The following is a 16,234-nucleotide window of genomic DNA, read 5'->3' as shown; positions in this document are numbered from 1 at the left end:
ACGCAAGGAAATGTACACCCCTTGTCAACTTTTACCGTGTGCACTTTGAAATGCCCAGTGAAAGGAAACCAAAAAAAAAAACCCTATGCCCGATGGAGTGAACGCTCGGCTAGGTGGGTAACGAGTCGTATGTTTCCCACCATTAACTTATGTAAGCGTCGATGAAAGTGCGAGGAATAATATCAAGTAATGGCCCTGAAGTAGGAACCAAATGCCAGGAATAATTCACTGTGTGAAACCCCCACAATAGTTGTCCCTCACCTTCAAGAACCGTATGCATTAAGAGATCAACTGATGGTAGGCTCTTACTACATTAAAATTTTGAGAGTTGGCGGGATGGTGTGTCCACGTATATCGAAACTAATGAGGTTTTTTGCCAAAGTCTTAAATCTCGCCCGTCTTACTAACAAGTGATGAAAGTAATGGTAAGTCAGCTTTATGAACCCCTTCGGGATTAATTGATGAATGAATGGGGAAATCCTATGTATGTTGATAAGACATAAATGTACTGAATCACTATTGATATGTTTAGTAAAAAAGTATGGTGAATATACATACATGTACAAGTCGCCAACAAAGAATAGTTTAGTTTAGAATCCTAGCTTTGGGAGCTAGGGGTGAGGGTTAAAATCCCCCTTCTTTGAGCAGTAGGGAGGATTTTAACCTCCGGCATCCAGTTTACAAGACTGGCGCTCTGGCGCTGAGCTACTAATGCAGGATCATTCGAGGGCCTTGTTCTCTAGCCAACCTGCTAGGGGAGAAAGGAACAGGAAGAGGGAAAAGTACATGAAGGAGGCAACTTGTCCGATTACGACAAACGGATGTTCTACGGGCATACCTCCAATTCAGGTTAGGATGGCGACGTCGGCGACGAGGGCTCAGAATAGGAGCTGGGTGAGGGGGCGGAATGTCAGGCCGCGTTGTTTCGATGTGTGGAGGATGGGCACGACTATTAGTACAAGAATTGAAGCGAGGAGGGCTAAAACCCCTCCTAGTTTATTAGGGATGGAGCGAAGAATGGCGTAGGCAAAAAGAAAATATCATTCGGGCTTAATGTGTGGCGGAGTTACTAAGGGATTGGCAGGGGTAAAGTTGTCTGGGTCTCCCAGGAGGTTGGGGGAAAATAAGGCTAATGAGGTGAGGGCAATGAGGAGGGCTGCGAATCCAAGCAGGTCTTTGTAGGAGAAGTAGGGGTGGAACGAAATTTTATCAGCGTCAGAGTTCAATCCTAAGGGGTTATTAGACCCTGTCTCGTGAAGAAAGAGCAGGTGAATTACTGTGGCAGCAGCGATGACAAAAGGAAATAAGAAATGGAAGGCAAAGAAGCGGGTGAGGGTGGCATTGTCGACTGAGAAGCCGCCTCAGATCCATTGAACTAGGGTGTTGCCAATGTAAGGAACGGCTGAGAGGAGGTTGGTAATAACTGTTGCGCCTCAAAAGGATATTTGTCCCCAGGGAAGGACATACCCTACGAAGGCAGTCATTATAACTAGGAGAAGGAGAACTACCCCGATGTTTCAGGTTTCTTTGTAGAGGTACGAGCCATAGTATAATCCTCGGCCAATATGCAAGTAGATGCAGATGAAAAAGAAGGATGCGCCATTAGCATGAATGTTTCGGATTAACCAGCCGTAGTTGACGTCACGGCAAATGTGGGCGACGGATGAGAAGGCGGTTGCGATGTCAGAGGTATAGTGTATAGCGAGGAATAAGCCCGTGAGAATTTGAGTTGCCAGGCAGAGGCCTAGCAGGGATCCGAAGTTTCATCAGACTGAGATATTTGATGGGGCGGGGAGGTCAACGAGTGCGTCGTTTGCGATTTTTAGTAGGGGGTGGGTTTTTCGGAGGCTTGCCATTAGGGTTCTTGTAGTTGAATAACAACGATGGTTTTTCAAGCCATTAGTCTTGGTTAAAGTCCTGGCAGGAATTATGACTTATATTATGTCTTTATTATTGATCGGGTTAGTGCTAGGGTTAGTTGCGGTTGCCTCTAACCCGTCCCCGTACTTTGCCGCCTTAGGGTTGGTGGTTGTGGCGGGAATGGGATGTGGTGTATTAGTAGGGCACGGGGGGCCTTTTTTATCTTTGGTACTCTTTTTAATTTATCTGGGTGGTATATTAGTTGTATTTGCGTACTCAGCGGCTTTGGCCGCTGAGCCTTACCCTGAGAGCTGGGGTAGTCGACCTGTTGCAGCCTACATGGTGCTGTACGCAGCGGTGGTGGGGGTAGTGTCTGGATTTTTTTGGGGTGGGTGGTATGAGGCTTCTTGGATGAGTGTTGATGAGTTTGGGGGCTTTTTAGTAGTCCGAGGAGACGTGGGAGGGGTCGCTTTGATGTATTCGGCAGGCGGAGGTATATTGGTTATTAGTGCCTGGGTCTTATTATTAACTTTATTCGTGGTATTAGAGCTGACGCGGGGTCTTAGTCGAGGGGCGCTTCGGGTGGTTTAAGAAGCAAGCAGAAGTGATGCTAGGGCTAGGGTAAGGAGGAATAGGGCGAGGTATGTTTTGATTATACCCTGTTGAATGTTGCTTGTTGTGGAAACTAAAGGGGTGTTAAGGGAGGCTACTGCTTTAGGGCCTGTTTTTTCTAGCCAGGTTTGGTCAATCAGTTGACTGGCAATTGCTTGGCCAAGGGTTAAGTTAAGTTTAGGCATAAGGCGGTGGAAAACTATGGGGAAAAAGCCTAGTATGTTGGAGAAGTGATGAGGGGTTAAGTGAGGGGTGTGCTGGTGTTGTTTACTTGTGAGGGAGGCTAGTTCAAGGGCAATTAGGAGGCCAAAAATTGTCACGATAAGGGCGGCTAGCTTAAGTAGGGGAGGCATGGATATTACGGGTGTTTTGATAGGGGTAATATTAGAAGTAATAATGAGCCCGGCGATGATGCTGCCTCAGGCAAGTCGCTTGATTGGATTAATTACTGCTGGGTTATTCTCATTAATAGGAGAAAGTGAATTAAATCGAGGGTGGCCCATGGACACAAAGAAAACAATGCGAAGGCTATAGATTGCGGTGAAGGAAGTGGCCAGGAGGGTTAGGGCCAGGGCTCAGGCGTTAAGGTGTGATGTGTTTAGAGCTTCAATAATTGCGTCTTTAGAAAAGAAGCCTGCTAGGAAGGGGGTGCCAGTTAAGGCGAGGCTTCCAATGGTGAGGCATGAAGAGGTGAAAGGGGTTAAATGGTGTATTCCTCCCATTTTTCGGATGTCTTGTTCGTCGTTCAGGCTGTGAATAATTGAGCCGGAGCATAAGAATAGTATTGCTTTGAAGAATGCGTGGGTACAGATATGGAGAAAAGCAAGTTGGGGTTGATTTAGTCCAATTGTCACTATTATTAGGCCTAGTTGGCTTGATGTGGAGAATGCAACGATTTTTTTGATATCATTTTGGGTGAGGGCACAAGTAGCGGTAAAAAGGGTGGTGAGGGCGCCTAGGCATAAGCATGTGGTGAGGGCTATTTGATTATTCTCTATTAAGGGGCTTAGTCGGATAAGTAAAAAAATGCCTGCCACGACCATAGTGCTGGAGTGCAGTAGGGCAGAGACCGGTGTAGGACCCTCTATAGCAGAGGGAAGCCAAGGATGAAGTCCAAATTGAGCTGATTTGCCAGTGGCGGCGAGAATCAGCCCTAGTAGGGGGAAGGTGAGATCAAAGTTGTTAGCAGTAATAAACATTTGTTGGATTTCTCAAGAATTAAAGTTTGTAGCTATTCAAGCCATGGCAAAAATTAGGCCAATATCCCCGACTCGGTTATACAGGACTGCTTGAAGGGCGGCGGTGTTTGCGTCTGCCCGGCCGTATCATCAGCCGATGAGAAGAAAGGACATGATGCCTACACCTTCTCAGCCAATAAAAAATTGGAACATATTATTGGCTGTCACTAAAATAATTATGGCGATAAGAAAAATTAACAGGTATTTAAAAAAACGGTTTATGTACGGATCGGCGTGCATGTATCAAGATGCAAATTCAAGAATAGACCAAGTCACATAGAGGGCAACGGGGGTAAAAACGACGGAGTAGAGATCAAATTTTAGGCTGATATTAATGTCAAATGTTAGGGTATTTATTCAGGATCAGTTAGTAATTACAGTTTCTGCCCCTTCGTTAAGGAATAGGGCTAGAGGAAGGAGGCTTGTAAAGAAGGCCAGTTTTACTGCTGTTTTTACATAGAAAAGGGCCCAGCTGGGCCCTTGGGGATTGGGTGTTAGGGTTGTCAGCACTGGAAATGCCAGGAGGAAGAAGATAATAATTAAGCTCGATGTTATTATGAGTGAGGTAGGATGCATAGCTGCTACTTGGATTTGCACCAAGAGTTTTTGGTTCCTAAGACCAATGGATGAGCTGTTATCCTTTAGGAGCGGCTCGAGTGAGCCCAGGGGTTCAACCAAGGTGGCGGAAATTAGCAGTTTCCGTTGCTAGCGAGCCTCTCTCGGTGGACAAGGGGGGTTTAACCCTTATTTCTAGAATCACAATCTAATGTTTTTGTTAAACTATGTCTACACGCGGCCCATCCTCAGATTAATTCAGGTTTGAGGATTAGAAGCAGGAGGGGGAGAAGGTGGAGGGCTATAAGTAAGTGTTCTCGGGAGTGGGAGGGGTCTAGTGCAATAATGTGTGTAGGGAGGGGGCCTCGTTGTGTTATGAGAAATATATAAAGTGAATAGCCGGCAGTAATTAGTGTCCCGGCCCCTGTAAGGGCCAAGGTTCACCAAGATCAGTTAAATAGGGAGGTAATAATTATAAGCTCACCTATGAGGTTGGGCAGGGGAGGAAGAGCCAGGTTTGCTAGGCTGGCAATAAATCATCAGGATGTCATTAAGGGGAGGGCAATTTGTAGGCCTCGAGCTAAGACCATAGTCCGACTGTGTGTGCGTTCGTAGTTTGTGTTTGCAAGACAAAATAGGGCGGAGGACGTAAGTCCATGTGCAATTATGAGAATAAGGGCCCCTGTGAAGCCCCAGGGGGTTTGAATGAGGATGCCTCCCACAACCAGGCCCATGTGGCCAACGGAGGAATAGGCGATCAGGGATTTTAGGTCCGTTTGGCGTAAGCAAATTGAGCCCGTTATGACCACCCCTCAGAGTGCAAAAATAATGAAGGGATAGCTGAGTTCCTTGGTAAGGGGCTCTAGGACAACTATTATTCGTATTATGCCGTAGCCTCCAAGTTTGAGGAGGACGGCAGCGAGGATTATTGAGCCAGCAATTGGGGCTTCTACATGTGCTTTGGGTAGCCAGAGATGGACTCCGTAAAGCGGCATCTTAACCAGAAAGGCTAGTAGGCATCCGGCTCATCAAAGTTTATCAGCGTAGGTTGTGAGGGAAAGGGGGGCAGAGTACTGAAGGGTTAATAGGGAGAGGGTGCCCGTGCTGTTTTGAAGTAATAGGAGGGCAACGAGAAGGGGGAGTGAGCCCGCCAGGGTATAAAATAGGAAGTAGGTACCTGCATTAAGGCGTTCTGTTTGATTACCCCAACGGGTAATGAGAAACAAGGTGGGGATAAGGGTGGCTTCAAATATGACATAAAACATAATAATCTCAGTGGCGCTAAAGGCTATGATTAGGAAGGCTTGAAGGGATGTAAGAAGCGTAATAAATATGCGTTGACGGTTAATAGGCTCAGAGGTTGTATGATTCTGGCTTGCAAGAATTATGAGTGGGAGTAGTCAGCAGGTTAGTACTAGAAGTGGGGTGGAGAGGGGGTCTGTAGCCATATACAGGTTAAGGGAGGATCAGCCAGTCTCTAATAGATTTTTTAATCAGGTTAGGCTAATAAGGGCAATTGTCAGACTATGAAGGAGGGTTGCGGGTCAAAGCCATTTGGCAGGGGTTATTCAGATTGTTGGAATTAGCATTAGGGTAGGGACCAAGACTTTTAGCATTGTAAGAGGTTTAGGTTTTGCAGGCGATCAGATCCGTGGGTACGAGCGGTGGCTACTAGTAGGGCAAGGCCAGCGCTTGCCTCACAAGCTGAGAAAGCTAGCAGGAGTATAGGGGCAGCTGAGAAGCTGGTAGAGTCTAATTGAAGTGTCCACAGGGAGAGTGCAATAAATAGAGATAGCATTATTCCTTCTAAGCAGAGTAGGGCGGAGAGAAGGTGGGTTCGGTGAAGAGCTAGGCCTGTGAGGCCTAGAAGGAAGGTTGATGAAAAAACAAAGTGAACAGGGGTCATTAGGCGGTTGTGGACTTTAACCACAAGTTTTTGAGCCGAAATCAAGTGTTTTGCTTAAACTAACTGCCTATTCGGCCCATTCGAGGCCTCCTTGGGTTCACTCATAGATAAGCCCCAATGTAAGGAGAATTAGGACAGCGGAGGCTCAAAGGAATGTAGTTAATGGGCTTGTTAGTTGATCCCCTCAAGGGAGGGGAAGGAGAAGAGCAATTTCTAGGTCAAAAAGGAGGAAAAGGATGGCGACTAGAAAGAATCGGAGTGAGAAGGGTAATCGGGCACTTCCTAGTGGATCAAAACCGCATTCGTAGGGGGAGAGTTTCTCGTGGTCGGGATTCATTTGCGGGAGTCAAAAGGAGACAATAGCGAGGATGATGCAAAGGGCTGTGGCGATGCAAATAATGGTTGTGACAAGGTTCATTATCTTTCCTTGGGGTTTAACCAAGACCGGGTGATTGGAAGTCACTTGTACTAGCTTTAATACTAGAAAGATTACGATCCTCATCAGTAGATAGAGATGTATAGGAATAGTCAAACAACGTCTACAAAGTGTCAATATCATGCTGCTGCTTCAAATCCGAAGTGGTGCTCCGAGGTAAAGTGGTATTGAATTTGGCGAAGCAGACACACGGCAAGGAAGGTTGAGCCAATAATGACGTGTAGGCCGTGGAAACCGGTTGCTACAAAGAATGTTGAACCGTAGACTCCGTCTGCGATTGTAAAGGGGGCTTCGTAATACTCTATGGCTTGGAGGGCAGTGAAGTAGAAGCCGAGAAGGATTGTTAGTGTAAGGGATTGAATTGCCTGTTTTCGCTCGCCCTCTATAATGCTGTGGTGGGCCCAGGTAACGGTTACTCCGGAGGCTAGAAGGACTGCCGTATTCAGTAGGGGTACTTCAAAAGGGTCTAGGACAGTGATACCTGTGGGAGGTCAACATCCACCTAGTTCAGGAGTGGGGGCGAGGCTCGCATGGTAGAAGGCTCAGAAGAATCCTAAAAAGAAGAAGACTTCAGAGGTAATAAACAGAATTATGCCGTATCGCAGGCCTTTTTGGACGGGGGGCGTATGGTGGCCCTGGAAGGTGCCTTCTCGGATGATGTCTCGTCATCATTGGTATATCGTGAGGAGAAGTAGCACTAAACCTAGGGCTAGGAGGGTAGTAGAGTGGAAGTGGAATCAAATGGCAAGGCCAGATGTTATTAAGAGGGCGGCGATTGCGCCCGTAAGGGGTCAAGGGCTGGGGTCAACTATGTGGTATGCGTGTGCTTGGTGGGCCATTAGACGTTTTCTTGTAGGTAAAGACTTAAAAGAAGAACAAAGACGTAGGCTTGAATTATTGCGACAGCGACTTCTAAAAGGGTTAGTAAAAACAGCAGGGTTGCAGTAAGAATTGCCACTGTTGGTATAAGGGGGAGGAGAACGAAGGCGGCAGTTGCGATTAGTTGGATGAGGAGATGTCCGGCTGTTAAATTTGCCGTCAGTCGTACGCCCAGGGCCAGGGGGCGGATAAATAGACTAATTGTCTCAATAATAATTAGGACGGGGATAAGGAGGGTGGGGGTACCTTCTGGAAGAAGATGTCCTAGGGCAATGGTTGGTTGATTCCGCATGCCGATGATCACGGTTGCCAGTCAAAGAGGGACTGCAAGGCCTATGTTGAGGGACAGTTGTGTGGTGGGTGTAAAAGTGTACGGGAGGAGGCCAAGCATATTAAGAGTAATAAGAAACAATATTAAGGATGTAAATAGAACAGCCCACTTGTGGCCCCCGGGGCTAAGTGGTAGGAGGAGCTGTTGTGTAAATCGATTTATAAATCAGCCCTGAAGGGTTAAAAGACGATTATTTAATCATCGGGAGGAAGGGGTTGGGAAGAGTACTCAGGGGAGGCTGAGGGCCAGGGCAATTAGAGGGATGCCTAGGTACGTGGGGCTCATAAATTGGTCAAAGAAGCTTAGTGTCATGGTCAGTTTCAGGGCTCTGTTTTAGGGGTCTCAGTGCTTTGGAGCGAGGGCTCATTGGGAAAAGTGTGTGCTAGGACTTTAGGGGGAAGAACGGTTAGGAAAATTAGTCATGAAAAGACTAGAATGGCAAATCAAGGTGCGGGGTTGAGTTGGGGCATGTCGCTAGGGGTGGTTGGGGGCCACCAATCTTTAGCTTAAAAGGCTAACGCTACACCCTGCTTAGCTTCTTAGCGAGGCGTCTTCAAGTATGAGGGATGATCAGTTTTCGAAGTGTTCTAGTGGGACAGCTTCAACTACAATGGGCATAAAGCTGTGGTTTGCTCCGCAAATTTCAGAGCATTGTCCATAAAAAACTCCGGGGCGAGATGCGATGAAGGCTGTTTGGTTTAGGCGTCCTGGGACTGCATCCATTTTTACGCCGAGGGCGGGTACTGCCCAGGAGTGAAGGACATCTTCAGCAGATACTAACACTCGGATTGGGGATTCTACCGGAACAACTATTCGGTGGTCTGCTTCAAGGAGGCGAAATTGGCCGGGAGTTAGGTCTTGAGTAGGAATTATGTAGGAGTCAAAGCCTAGATCTTCGTAGTCGGTGTATTCGTAGCTTCAGTATCATTGGTGGCCCATGGCTTTAATTGTAAGGTGGGGATCATTAATTTCGTCCATTAGGTAGAGGATGCGCAGGGAGGGGAGAGCAATTAAAATTAAGATAATTGCAGGAAGAATGGTTCAGATAATTTCAATTTCTTGGGAGTCTAGAATATATTTATTTGTTAGTTTGGTGGATACCATTGCCACAATAATGTAAAGTACTAGTGTGCTAATTAGGAAGACGATTATTAAGGCGTGGTCGTGAAAATGAAGGAGTTCTTCTATAACAGGTGAAGCTGCATCTTGGAAACCTAGCTGTGAGGGATGTGCCATTAAGGGGTAAGACACGCGGGGGTTAAACCCACAATTCTACCTTGACAAGGCAGTGTAATAACTACTTTACTAGTGTCTTATGAAGAAAGTGACAGAGCGGTTATGTGGTTGGCTTGAAACCAACACATGGGGGTTCGACTCCTCCCTTTCTCGTTAGTTTGATTGAACTTGAACAAACGCAGGTTCTTCAAATGTATGATATGGGGGTGGGCAGCCGTGAAGTCACTCAACGTTTGTTGTGGTTAATTCTACAGCTAAAACTTCCCGTTTTGCAGCAAATGCCTCTCAAATAATGAATAAGAACATGATTACTGCGACGAGTGAAATTAGGGAGCCGATGGAGGAGACGGTATTTCAAAGAGTGTAGGCATCAGGGTAGTCTGAGTATCGCCGAGGTATACCTGCAAGACCTAGGAAATGTTGGGGGAAAAAAGTAAGATTAACGCCAATAAATATAATTCCGAAGTGGATTTTTGTTCAGGTGCTGTGGAGGGTATAGCCTGAAAATAAGGGGAATCAGTGGACGAATGCTGCAACAATGGCAAATACGGCTCCTATCGAGAGGACGTAGTGGAAGTGGGCAACTACGTAGTATGTGTCGTGCAGAACAATGTCTAGGGAGGAATTGGCAAGTACGATACCTGTCAGACCCCCTACTGTGAAAAGGAAAATAAAGCCGAGGGCCCAAAGGAGGGGTGTTTCTCATTTGATGGAGGCTCCATGCAGTGTTGCAAGTCAACTAAAGACTTTTACACCGGTTGGAATTGCAATGATTATTGTTGCTGATGTAAAGTAGGCACGTGTGTCCACGTCTATCCCGACAGTAAATATGTGGTGGGCCCAGACAATAAAACCTAAGAGGCCAATTGCTATTATAGCCCAGACCATGCCCATGTAACCAAAGGGTTCTTTTTTCCCGGAGTAGTAGGCAACAATGTGTGAAATTATACCAAACCCAGGGAGGATAAGAATATATACCTCTGGGTGGCCAAAGAACCAGAATAAGTGTTGGTAGAGAATGGGGTCTCCCCCTCCTGCGGGGTCAAAGAAGGTGGTGTTGAGGTTTCGATCCGTAAGGAGCATTGTAATGCCAGCAGCGAGGACTGGGAGCGATAAAAGGAGTAGGACGGCAGTAATTAAGACGGACCAAACAAACAGGGGTGTCTGATACTGGGAAATAGCTGGGGGTTTTATATTAATAATAGTGGTAATAAAATTGATGGCCCCTAGGATGGAGGAGACACCCGCAAGATGAAGAGAGAAGATGGTTAGGTCAACGGATGCTCCTGCATGGGCCAGGTTGCCGGCAAGAGGGGGGTAGACAGTTCACCCAGTGCCAGCTCCAGCTTCGACCCCGGAAGAGGCGAGCAGGAGAAGGAAAGATGGGGGAAGAAGCCAAAAGCTTATGTTGTTTATTCGAGGGAATGCTATGTCGGGGGCACCGATCATTAGGGGGATAAGTCAGTTGCCAAAGCCTCCAATTATAATGGGCATTACTATAAAGAAAATTATTACAAATGCATGCGCTGTAACAATTACATTGTAGATCTGGTCATCCCCTAGAAGAGCGCCGGGCTGGCTTAGTTCTGCACGAATTAGTAGGCTCAGGGCTGTGCCCACTATTCCGGCTCAAGCACCAAATACTAAATAGAGGGTGCCGATATCTTTGTGATTGGTCGAGAAAAATCAACGTGTGATTGCCACAGGTAGGATGGCTGAGTTTTTAAGCGGTGGATTGTAGCCCCATAAACAGAGGTTTAATCCCTCTTCTTACCAAGCCCCGAGGTGTTCAACATATTAGATTGCAAATCTAAAGAAGTAGGCTAACGCCTGCCGGGGCTTTCCCCCGCCTTTTGTCCCCGGACAGGCGGGGGAAAGTTAGACGAATGCTCGCTGGTTTGGGCGCTTAGCTGTTAACTAAGAGCTTGTAGGATCGAGGCCTACTCGTCTAGTAAGGCTTTAGCTTAATTAAAGTGTCTGTTTTGCATGCAGGAGATGTGGGGTAATGTCCCGCAAGCCTTAATCAGGGACTGGGAGATTTTCACTCTCGCTTAGGGCTTTGAAGGCCCTTGGTCTATGTGCTAACCTAAGTTCCTTAGAGGCTAAGTGCTGCAGTAATGGCCGGGGTGAGGGGGAGGAGGGTTAGGGTTGATGTAGTTGTAAGAGCGAGCGGGAGCGTGAGTTGGGCAGACGGGAGACGTCAGGGTGTGGTCCCAGTAAGGTTATTAGGGGACATAGTCAATGTTATGGCATAGGAGAGTCGAAGGTAGAAGTAAAGGCTAAGAAGGGCGGTGAGGGCTGCCAAAGTTGCTGTGGCGGGGAGCTCTTGTTTAGTGAGTTCTTGCAGGATGAGTCATTTTGGTATGAAGCCTGTTAGGGGAGGGAGGCCCCCTAATGAGAGCAAGATAAGGGGGGTGAGGGATGTAAGGGCGGGAGCTTTGGCTCAAGAAATAGCGAGGGCATTAATGTTGGTCGATTTATTAAGTTTAAATACAAGGAATGTTGAGAATGTCATGATGAGATATGTAAAGAGAGCTAGAAGGGTCAGGGAGGGTGAAAATTGTAAGATGAGGATTATTCAGCCAAGATGGGCAATGGATGAGTAAGCAAGGATTTTTCGGAGCTGGGTTTGGTTTAGACCTCCCCACCCCCCTACTAGTGTTGATGTTAAACCTAATATAGTGAGGAGAGTTGAGTTTGTAGGGCAAATTTGGAGGAGAAGGGCAAAGGGGGCAAGTTTTTGCCAGGTCGATAAAATTAAGCCTGTGGTGAGATCTAACCCTTGAAGTACTTCTGGGAGTCAGGAGTGAACGGGGGCAAGTCCAATTTTTAGTGCTAGGGCCAGGGTAATCATGGTTACAGGGAGGGGGTGGCTTATTTGTTGAATATCCCATTGTCCTGTAAGTCAGGCGTTAGTAGTGCTAGCAAAAAGAAGTATAGCAGCCGCGGTGGCTTGGGTAAGAAAATATTTAGTGGTGGCTTCTACTGCCCGGGGGTGATGGAGATGGGCCATAATGGGGATGATGGCTAGGGTGTTTATTTCAAGTCCTATCCAGGCGAGGAGTCAGTGGGAGCTTGCAAATGTAATTGTGGTTCCCAGACCTAATCCGAATAGTAGGGTAGCTAAGATGTACGGGTTCATTAGTAAAGGAAGGGGTTTAACCAACATGTTTGGGGTATGGGCCCAAAAGCTTAATTAGCTGACTTTACTAGAAAGTGGTGTAGTGGAAGCACTGAGAGTTTTGATCTCTCCGGGTAGGGTTCAAACCCCTTCTTTCTAAGGAGTCGGGGGGACTCTAACCCCCATGATTCACTCTATCAAAGTGGTCCTTTACTTCAGGCACAACTCCGGGGTTAAAGCATAGGGGGTAGACCTGCAAATGCAATAGGGAGGGCCAAGTGTCAAATGACTAGGGCTAGTGTAAGGGGCAAAAAATTTTTTCAAATTAAATGCATGAGCTGGTCATAACGAAATCGGGGGTAGGATGCCCGGATTCACAGGAAGACGACTGAGAGGAGGGCGGCTTTAGTTATGAGGTTAATGGTAGTTAATTCTGGAATTGCGGGAATGTGGGAGGCCCCTAGGAAGAGTGTCGCAGAAAGTGTATTTATGAGTAAAATGTTGGCATATTCTGCCAGGAAAAAAAGGGCAAAGGGCCCTCCTGCATACTCTACATTAAAGCCTGAAACTAGTTCGGATTCGCCTTCCGTCAAATCGAAAGGAGCGCGGTTAGTTTCGGCCAGGGTTGAAATGTATCATATGGCAGCTAGGGGCCAGGCTGGTATAATTAATCAGATGCTTTCTTGGGCTACGTTAAAGGTTTGAAGAGTGAAGCCTCCTGTGAAAATAATGGCATTTAAGAGGATTAGTCCAAGGCTAACCTCATATGAAATAGTTTGGGCCACGGCCCGTAGGGCTCCAATGAGGGCGTATTTAGAATTTGATGCTCATCCTGAGCCTAGAATCGAGTATACAGCGAGGCTAGACAAGGCTAAAATAAATAGGATGCCTAGGTTAAGGTCTGTTACGGGATGAGGCAGAGGTATAGGGGCTCATAATGTGAGGGCTAAAGTTAGGGCTAATATAGGTGTTAAGATAAAAAGAATTGGGGAGGAGGTTGAGGGGCGGACTGGTTCTTTAATAAATAGTTTAACACCATCGGCGATGGGTTGAAGAAGGCCGTACGGGCCTACAATGTTTGGGCCTTTTCGTAGTTGTATGTAGCCCAGAACTTTCCGTTCGAGGAGGGTTAGGAAGGCAACAGCTAGGAGGACGGGCACAATGAAGGCCAGGGGGTTAATAATATGGGTGATGAGTGATGAGATCATAGTTAGGGAGAGGATTTGAACCTCTGTAGAAAGGGCTTAGGTCTTTTGCAGTAACCGGGCTCTGCCACCTTAACATGCCTTAATCTCAGGCAAAGGGGGGCACGCCCTTTTGCCTATTTTAGTTGTCTTCATTAGGTGGGGGTGAGGCATACTTGAAGCATGGGCCTCTTTTTTTCGGTCCTTTCGTACTAGAAAAAATCATAGCATAGATAGAAACTGACCTGGATTACTCCGGTCTGAACTCAGATCACGTAGGACTTTAATCGTTGAACAAACGAACCCTTAATAGCGGCTGCACCATTAGGATGTCCTGATCCAACATCGAGGTCGTAAACCCCCTTGTCGATATGGACTCTAAAAGGGGATTGCGCTGTTATCCCTGGGGTAACTCGGTTCGTCGATCGGCGTTGCCGGATCTTGCTGGTCAGAAATTCTGTTAATTAGAGCGGAAGCTCTGAGTTGTAGGAGGGAGTAGTCCCATTCCACGTGGGGGTTTTGTGTTTCCCCGCGGTCGCCCCAACCAAAGACATGGGAGTAATTTTCATTTGGTTTAGCCCTTTGTTTAGGGATGTTTAACATGATTTACCCTAGTGTCTAAAGCTCCACAGGGTCTTCTCGTCTTATGGTTTTATCCCCGCTTCTGCACGGGGAGATCAATTTCATTGACTTGAAAAAGGAGACAGCTAAGCCCTCGTTATGCCATTCATACAGGTCTTCATTTAAAAGACAAGTGATTGCGCTACCTTCGCACGGTCAAAATACCGCGGCCGTTAAACTTATAGTCACAGGGCAGGCGGGACCTCTTATTCTTTATTTGCAAGAGGCGATGTTTTTGGTAAACAGGCGAGGCTTCATGTGTTTGCCGAGTTCCTTCTTTTTCATTTAGTCTTTCCCTATGGGCACACCAGTGTGGGGTTAACGGTCAGAAGCTGAAGACTTTTCTTGTTGTTTGGTCTGTCATTCATTACCCTCTTTGTTTGGGGCCGTTAGGATTCGGTGGTTAGTCCGTTCCGAATTACACGTGTGCAGGGAGAGGGTCTGGCCCTCTTGTTACTCATATTAGCATGGTCTCTCCCATGGTTGCATGGGGCGGTCTGGTAAAATTAGGGGGTTGAGATAAATTATCAGAATAATGAGGTAAATGATATGCCTGAGCTTTAACGCTTTCTAAGGGGATGGCTGCTTTTAGGCCCACCAAAGCATTTTACTTTAGGTTATTATGATCTTTACCCACCTGGGAAAGTTGTATCTTTTTCAAAGGGGCTGTACCCCCTTTGACTAACTCTCGCGGTTTCTCAGAAGGTCTGTAGGGAGTAGGACAGGGGTGAGTGAAGAAGCCGCGAGGCTGAACTCCTATTCATTTCTCAAACAACCAGCTATAACTAAGTTCGGTAGGTCTGTCACCTCTACTCAAAGTTCTTCCCACTCTTTTGCCACAGAGACGGGTGTGCCCTATTAATAGGCTGCCTTGGAGTAGCTCACTTAGTTTCGGGGGGCCAGACTAAAGTTCTCTTTGCCTGGATATTACTAGCTAAATCATGATGCAAAAGGTACGAGTTAAAATCTCTGCTTCTTAGGGCTTTACTGGATTATTTCACTTCTCTTTCAGCGTTCCCTTGCGGTACTCTCTCTATAGCGCCGTCTGTTCCTCTTCCGTCGCCCGTACTGAGGTGGAAAAATGTTTTGTTTAGTTTAACACTAGTGTGTTAGGGGTTATTAATGGTGATAAATTGTTTTTGGTTGGGGGGGGGCTAGCTGTTGGGCGTCAGGGTAATCCGATTTGCACGGATGACTTCTCAGTGTAAGGGAGATGCTTTTCTGTCTTAGCTATACTCTGATTTAACCAAGTGCACCTTCCGGTACACTTACCATGTTACGACTTGCCTCCCCTTTGCGATTATGGGATTTTAGTTATCAAAGTTCTTGGGCTTGGGGAGAGTGACGGGCGGTGTGTGCGCGCTTCAGGGCCATTTTCAGTAGGACACTCTATTTTCTACTTACTGCTAAATCCTCCTTTGGATGAACATTTCAGTTTATCGTTCGTATTCCCTGGATAAGGGAATGTAGCCCATTTCTTCCCCTTCCATACGCTACACCTCGACCTGACGTTTTGGGCTATGCCAATTTTGCTTACTATTAGGCCTTCACAGGGTAAGCTGACGACGGTGGTATATAGGCGGGAAAAACAAGGAAAGGTGAGGTTGAACGGGGGTTATCGGTTCTAGAACAGGCTCCTCTAGGTGGATCTAAAGCACCGCCAAGTCCTTTGGGTTTCAAGCTGGTGCTCGTAGTTCCCAGGCGGATAGCAGGTGTAAGTTGCTATCGATGTTTAAGGCTAGGCATAGTGGGGTATCTAATCCCAGTTTGTTTCATAGCTTTCGTGGGTTCAGGTAGTGTAAAGCCACTTTCGTGATTGGGCTTCTTACCCTCGGGTGCGTATAACAGCTTTGGGGGCATTCGGCTTTAGTTTTAAATTTCCCTTAACCACTCTTTACGCCGGGGTTTGTCAACTTGGGCCTCTCGTATAACCGCGGTGGCTGGCACGAGTTTTACCGGCCCTCTTAGCTTTAACTAAGTCAAGTTTTCACTTATGGCTTAATGTTTATCACTGCTGAGTTCCCTTGAGGGTGTGGCTAAGCAAGGTGTCATGGGCTCAAATAGAATGTGCCTGATACCAGCTCCTTGTCCCCGGGCAGGGGACTGTGGGGCATTCTCACGGGTATGCGGATACTTGCATGTGTAAGTTTAGCTAAAGTTGATAATAAAGTCAGGACCAAGCCTTTGTGCCCGCGGAGCTTTCTAGGGCTCATCTTAACATCTTCAGTGTTATGCTTTTGTTAAGCTACGCTAGC

At 46.9% G+C, this 16,234-nt stretch overlaps 13 protein-coding genes across 13 annotated transcripts, besides 25 other annotated features; 1 reads left to right on the top strand and 12 right to left on the bottom strand. All coding sequences in view use genetic code 2, as the record gives it.

The window, feature by feature from the left end:
- Positions 1–573: part of a D loop (control region) that runs on past the window's edge.
- Position 574: 1 nt separating this feature from the next.
- Positions 575–644, top strand: a tRNA (tRNA-Pro).
- Positions 644–715, bottom strand: a tRNA (tRNA-Thr).
- On the bottom strand, positions 716–1,856 carry CYTB (cytochrome b). Its single transcript has one exon. A coding segment is annotated over exon 1 (1,141 nt).
- Positions 1,857–1,860: 4 nt separating this feature from the next.
- Positions 1,861–1,929, top strand: a tRNA (tRNA-Glu).
- ND6 (NADH dehydrogenase subunit 6) lies at positions 1,930–2,451 on the top strand. The gene has a single exon. It carries the CDS (start codon positions 1,930–1,932, stop codon positions 2,449–2,451), a length of 522 nt encoding a protein of 173 aa, YP_002274343.1.
- ND5 (NADH dehydrogenase subunit 5) lies at positions 2,448–4,286 on the bottom strand. Its single transcript has one exon. It carries the CDS (start codon positions 4,284–4,286, stop codon positions 2,448–2,450), a length of 1,839 nt encoding a protein of 612 aa, YP_002274342.1.
- Positions 4,287–4,359, bottom strand: a tRNA (tRNA-Leu).
- A 4-nt stretch (positions 4,360–4,363) lies between these two features.
- Positions 4,364–4,431, bottom strand: a tRNA (tRNA-Ser).
- Positions 4,432–4,500, bottom strand: a tRNA (tRNA-His).
- On the bottom strand, positions 4,501–5,881 carry ND4 (NADH dehydrogenase subunit 4). Its single transcript has one exon. A coding segment is annotated over exon 1 (1,381 nt).
- On the bottom strand, positions 5,875–6,171 carry ND4L (NADH dehydrogenase subunit 4L). Its single transcript has one exon. It carries the CDS (start codon positions 6,169–6,171, stop codon positions 5,875–5,877), a length of 297 nt encoding a protein of 98 aa, YP_002274340.1.
- Positions 6,172–6,240, bottom strand: a tRNA (tRNA-Arg).
- ND3 (NADH dehydrogenase subunit 3) lies at positions 6,241–6,589 on the bottom strand. The gene has a single exon. A coding segment is annotated over exon 1 (349 nt).
- Positions 6,590–6,661, bottom strand: a tRNA (tRNA-Gly).
- COX3 (cytochrome c oxidase subunit III) lies at positions 6,662–7,446 on the bottom strand. The gene has a single exon. A coding segment is annotated over exon 1 (785 nt).
- Positions 7,447–8,129, bottom strand: ATP6 (ATP synthase F0 subunit 6). Its single transcript has one exon. A coding segment is annotated over exon 1 (683 nt).
- On the bottom strand, positions 8,120–8,287 carry ATP8 (ATP synthase F0 subunit 8). The gene has a single exon. It carries the CDS (start codon positions 8,285–8,287, stop codon positions 8,120–8,122), a length of 168 nt encoding a protein of 55 aa, YP_002274336.1.
- Position 8,288: 1 nt separating this feature from the next.
- Positions 8,289–8,362, bottom strand: a tRNA (tRNA-Lys).
- COX2 (cytochrome c oxidase subunit II) lies at positions 8,363–9,053 on the bottom strand. The gene has a single exon. A coding segment is annotated over exon 1 (691 nt).
- Positions 9,054–9,060: 7 nt separating this feature from the next.
- Positions 9,061–9,132, bottom strand: a tRNA (tRNA-Asp).
- A 3-nt stretch (positions 9,133–9,135) lies between these two features.
- Positions 9,136–9,206, top strand: a tRNA (tRNA-Ser).
- COX1 (cytochrome c oxidase subunit I) lies at positions 9,207–10,757 on the bottom strand. The gene has a single exon. It carries the CDS (start codon positions 10,755–10,757, stop codon positions 9,207–9,209), a length of 1,551 nt encoding a protein of 516 aa, YP_002274334.1.
- A 1-nt stretch (position 10,758) lies between these two features.
- Positions 10,759–10,829, top strand: a tRNA (tRNA-Tyr).
- Positions 10,829–10,895, top strand: a tRNA (tRNA-Cys).
- Positions 10,896–10,932: 37 nt separating this feature from the next.
- Positions 10,933–11,005, top strand: a tRNA (tRNA-Asn).
- Position 11,006: 1 nt separating this feature from the next.
- Positions 11,007–11,075, top strand: a tRNA (tRNA-Ala).
- A 2-nt stretch (positions 11,076–11,077) lies between these two features.
- Positions 11,078–11,149, bottom strand: a tRNA (tRNA-Trp).
- On the bottom strand, positions 11,149–12,195 carry ND2 (NADH dehydrogenase subunit 2). The gene has a single exon. The coding sequence runs from the start codon at positions 12,193–12,195 to the stop codon at positions 11,149–11,151; it is 1,047 nt and encodes a 348-aa protein (YP_002274333.1).
- Positions 12,196–12,264, bottom strand: a tRNA (tRNA-Met).
- Positions 12,264–12,334, top strand: a tRNA (tRNA-Gln).
- Positions 12,334–12,403, bottom strand: a tRNA (tRNA-Ile).
- Positions 12,404–12,407: 4 nt separating this feature from the next.
- On the bottom strand, positions 12,408–13,382 carry ND1 (NADH dehydrogenase subunit 1). Its single transcript has one exon. The coding sequence runs from the start codon at positions 13,380–13,382 to the stop codon at positions 12,408–12,410; it is 975 nt and encodes a 324-aa protein (YP_002274332.1).
- Positions 13,383–13,456, bottom strand: a tRNA (tRNA-Leu).
- Positions 13,457–15,147, bottom strand: an rRNA (16S ribosomal RNA).
- Positions 15,148–15,219, bottom strand: a tRNA (tRNA-Val).
- Positions 15,220–16,166, bottom strand: an rRNA (12S ribosomal RNA).
- Positions 16,167–16,234, bottom strand: a tRNA (tRNA-Phe).

This window comes from Micropterus dolomieu, mitochondrion (assembly GCF_021292245.1).
Source record: "Micropterus dolomieu mitochondrion, complete genome".
NCBI lineage: Eukaryota > Metazoa > Chordata > Actinopteri > Centrarchiformes > Centrarchidae > Micropterus > Micropterus dolomieu.
Note: the sequence above shows the minus strand (reverse complement) of the source record. Positions and strands in the feature narration are given on the sequence as shown.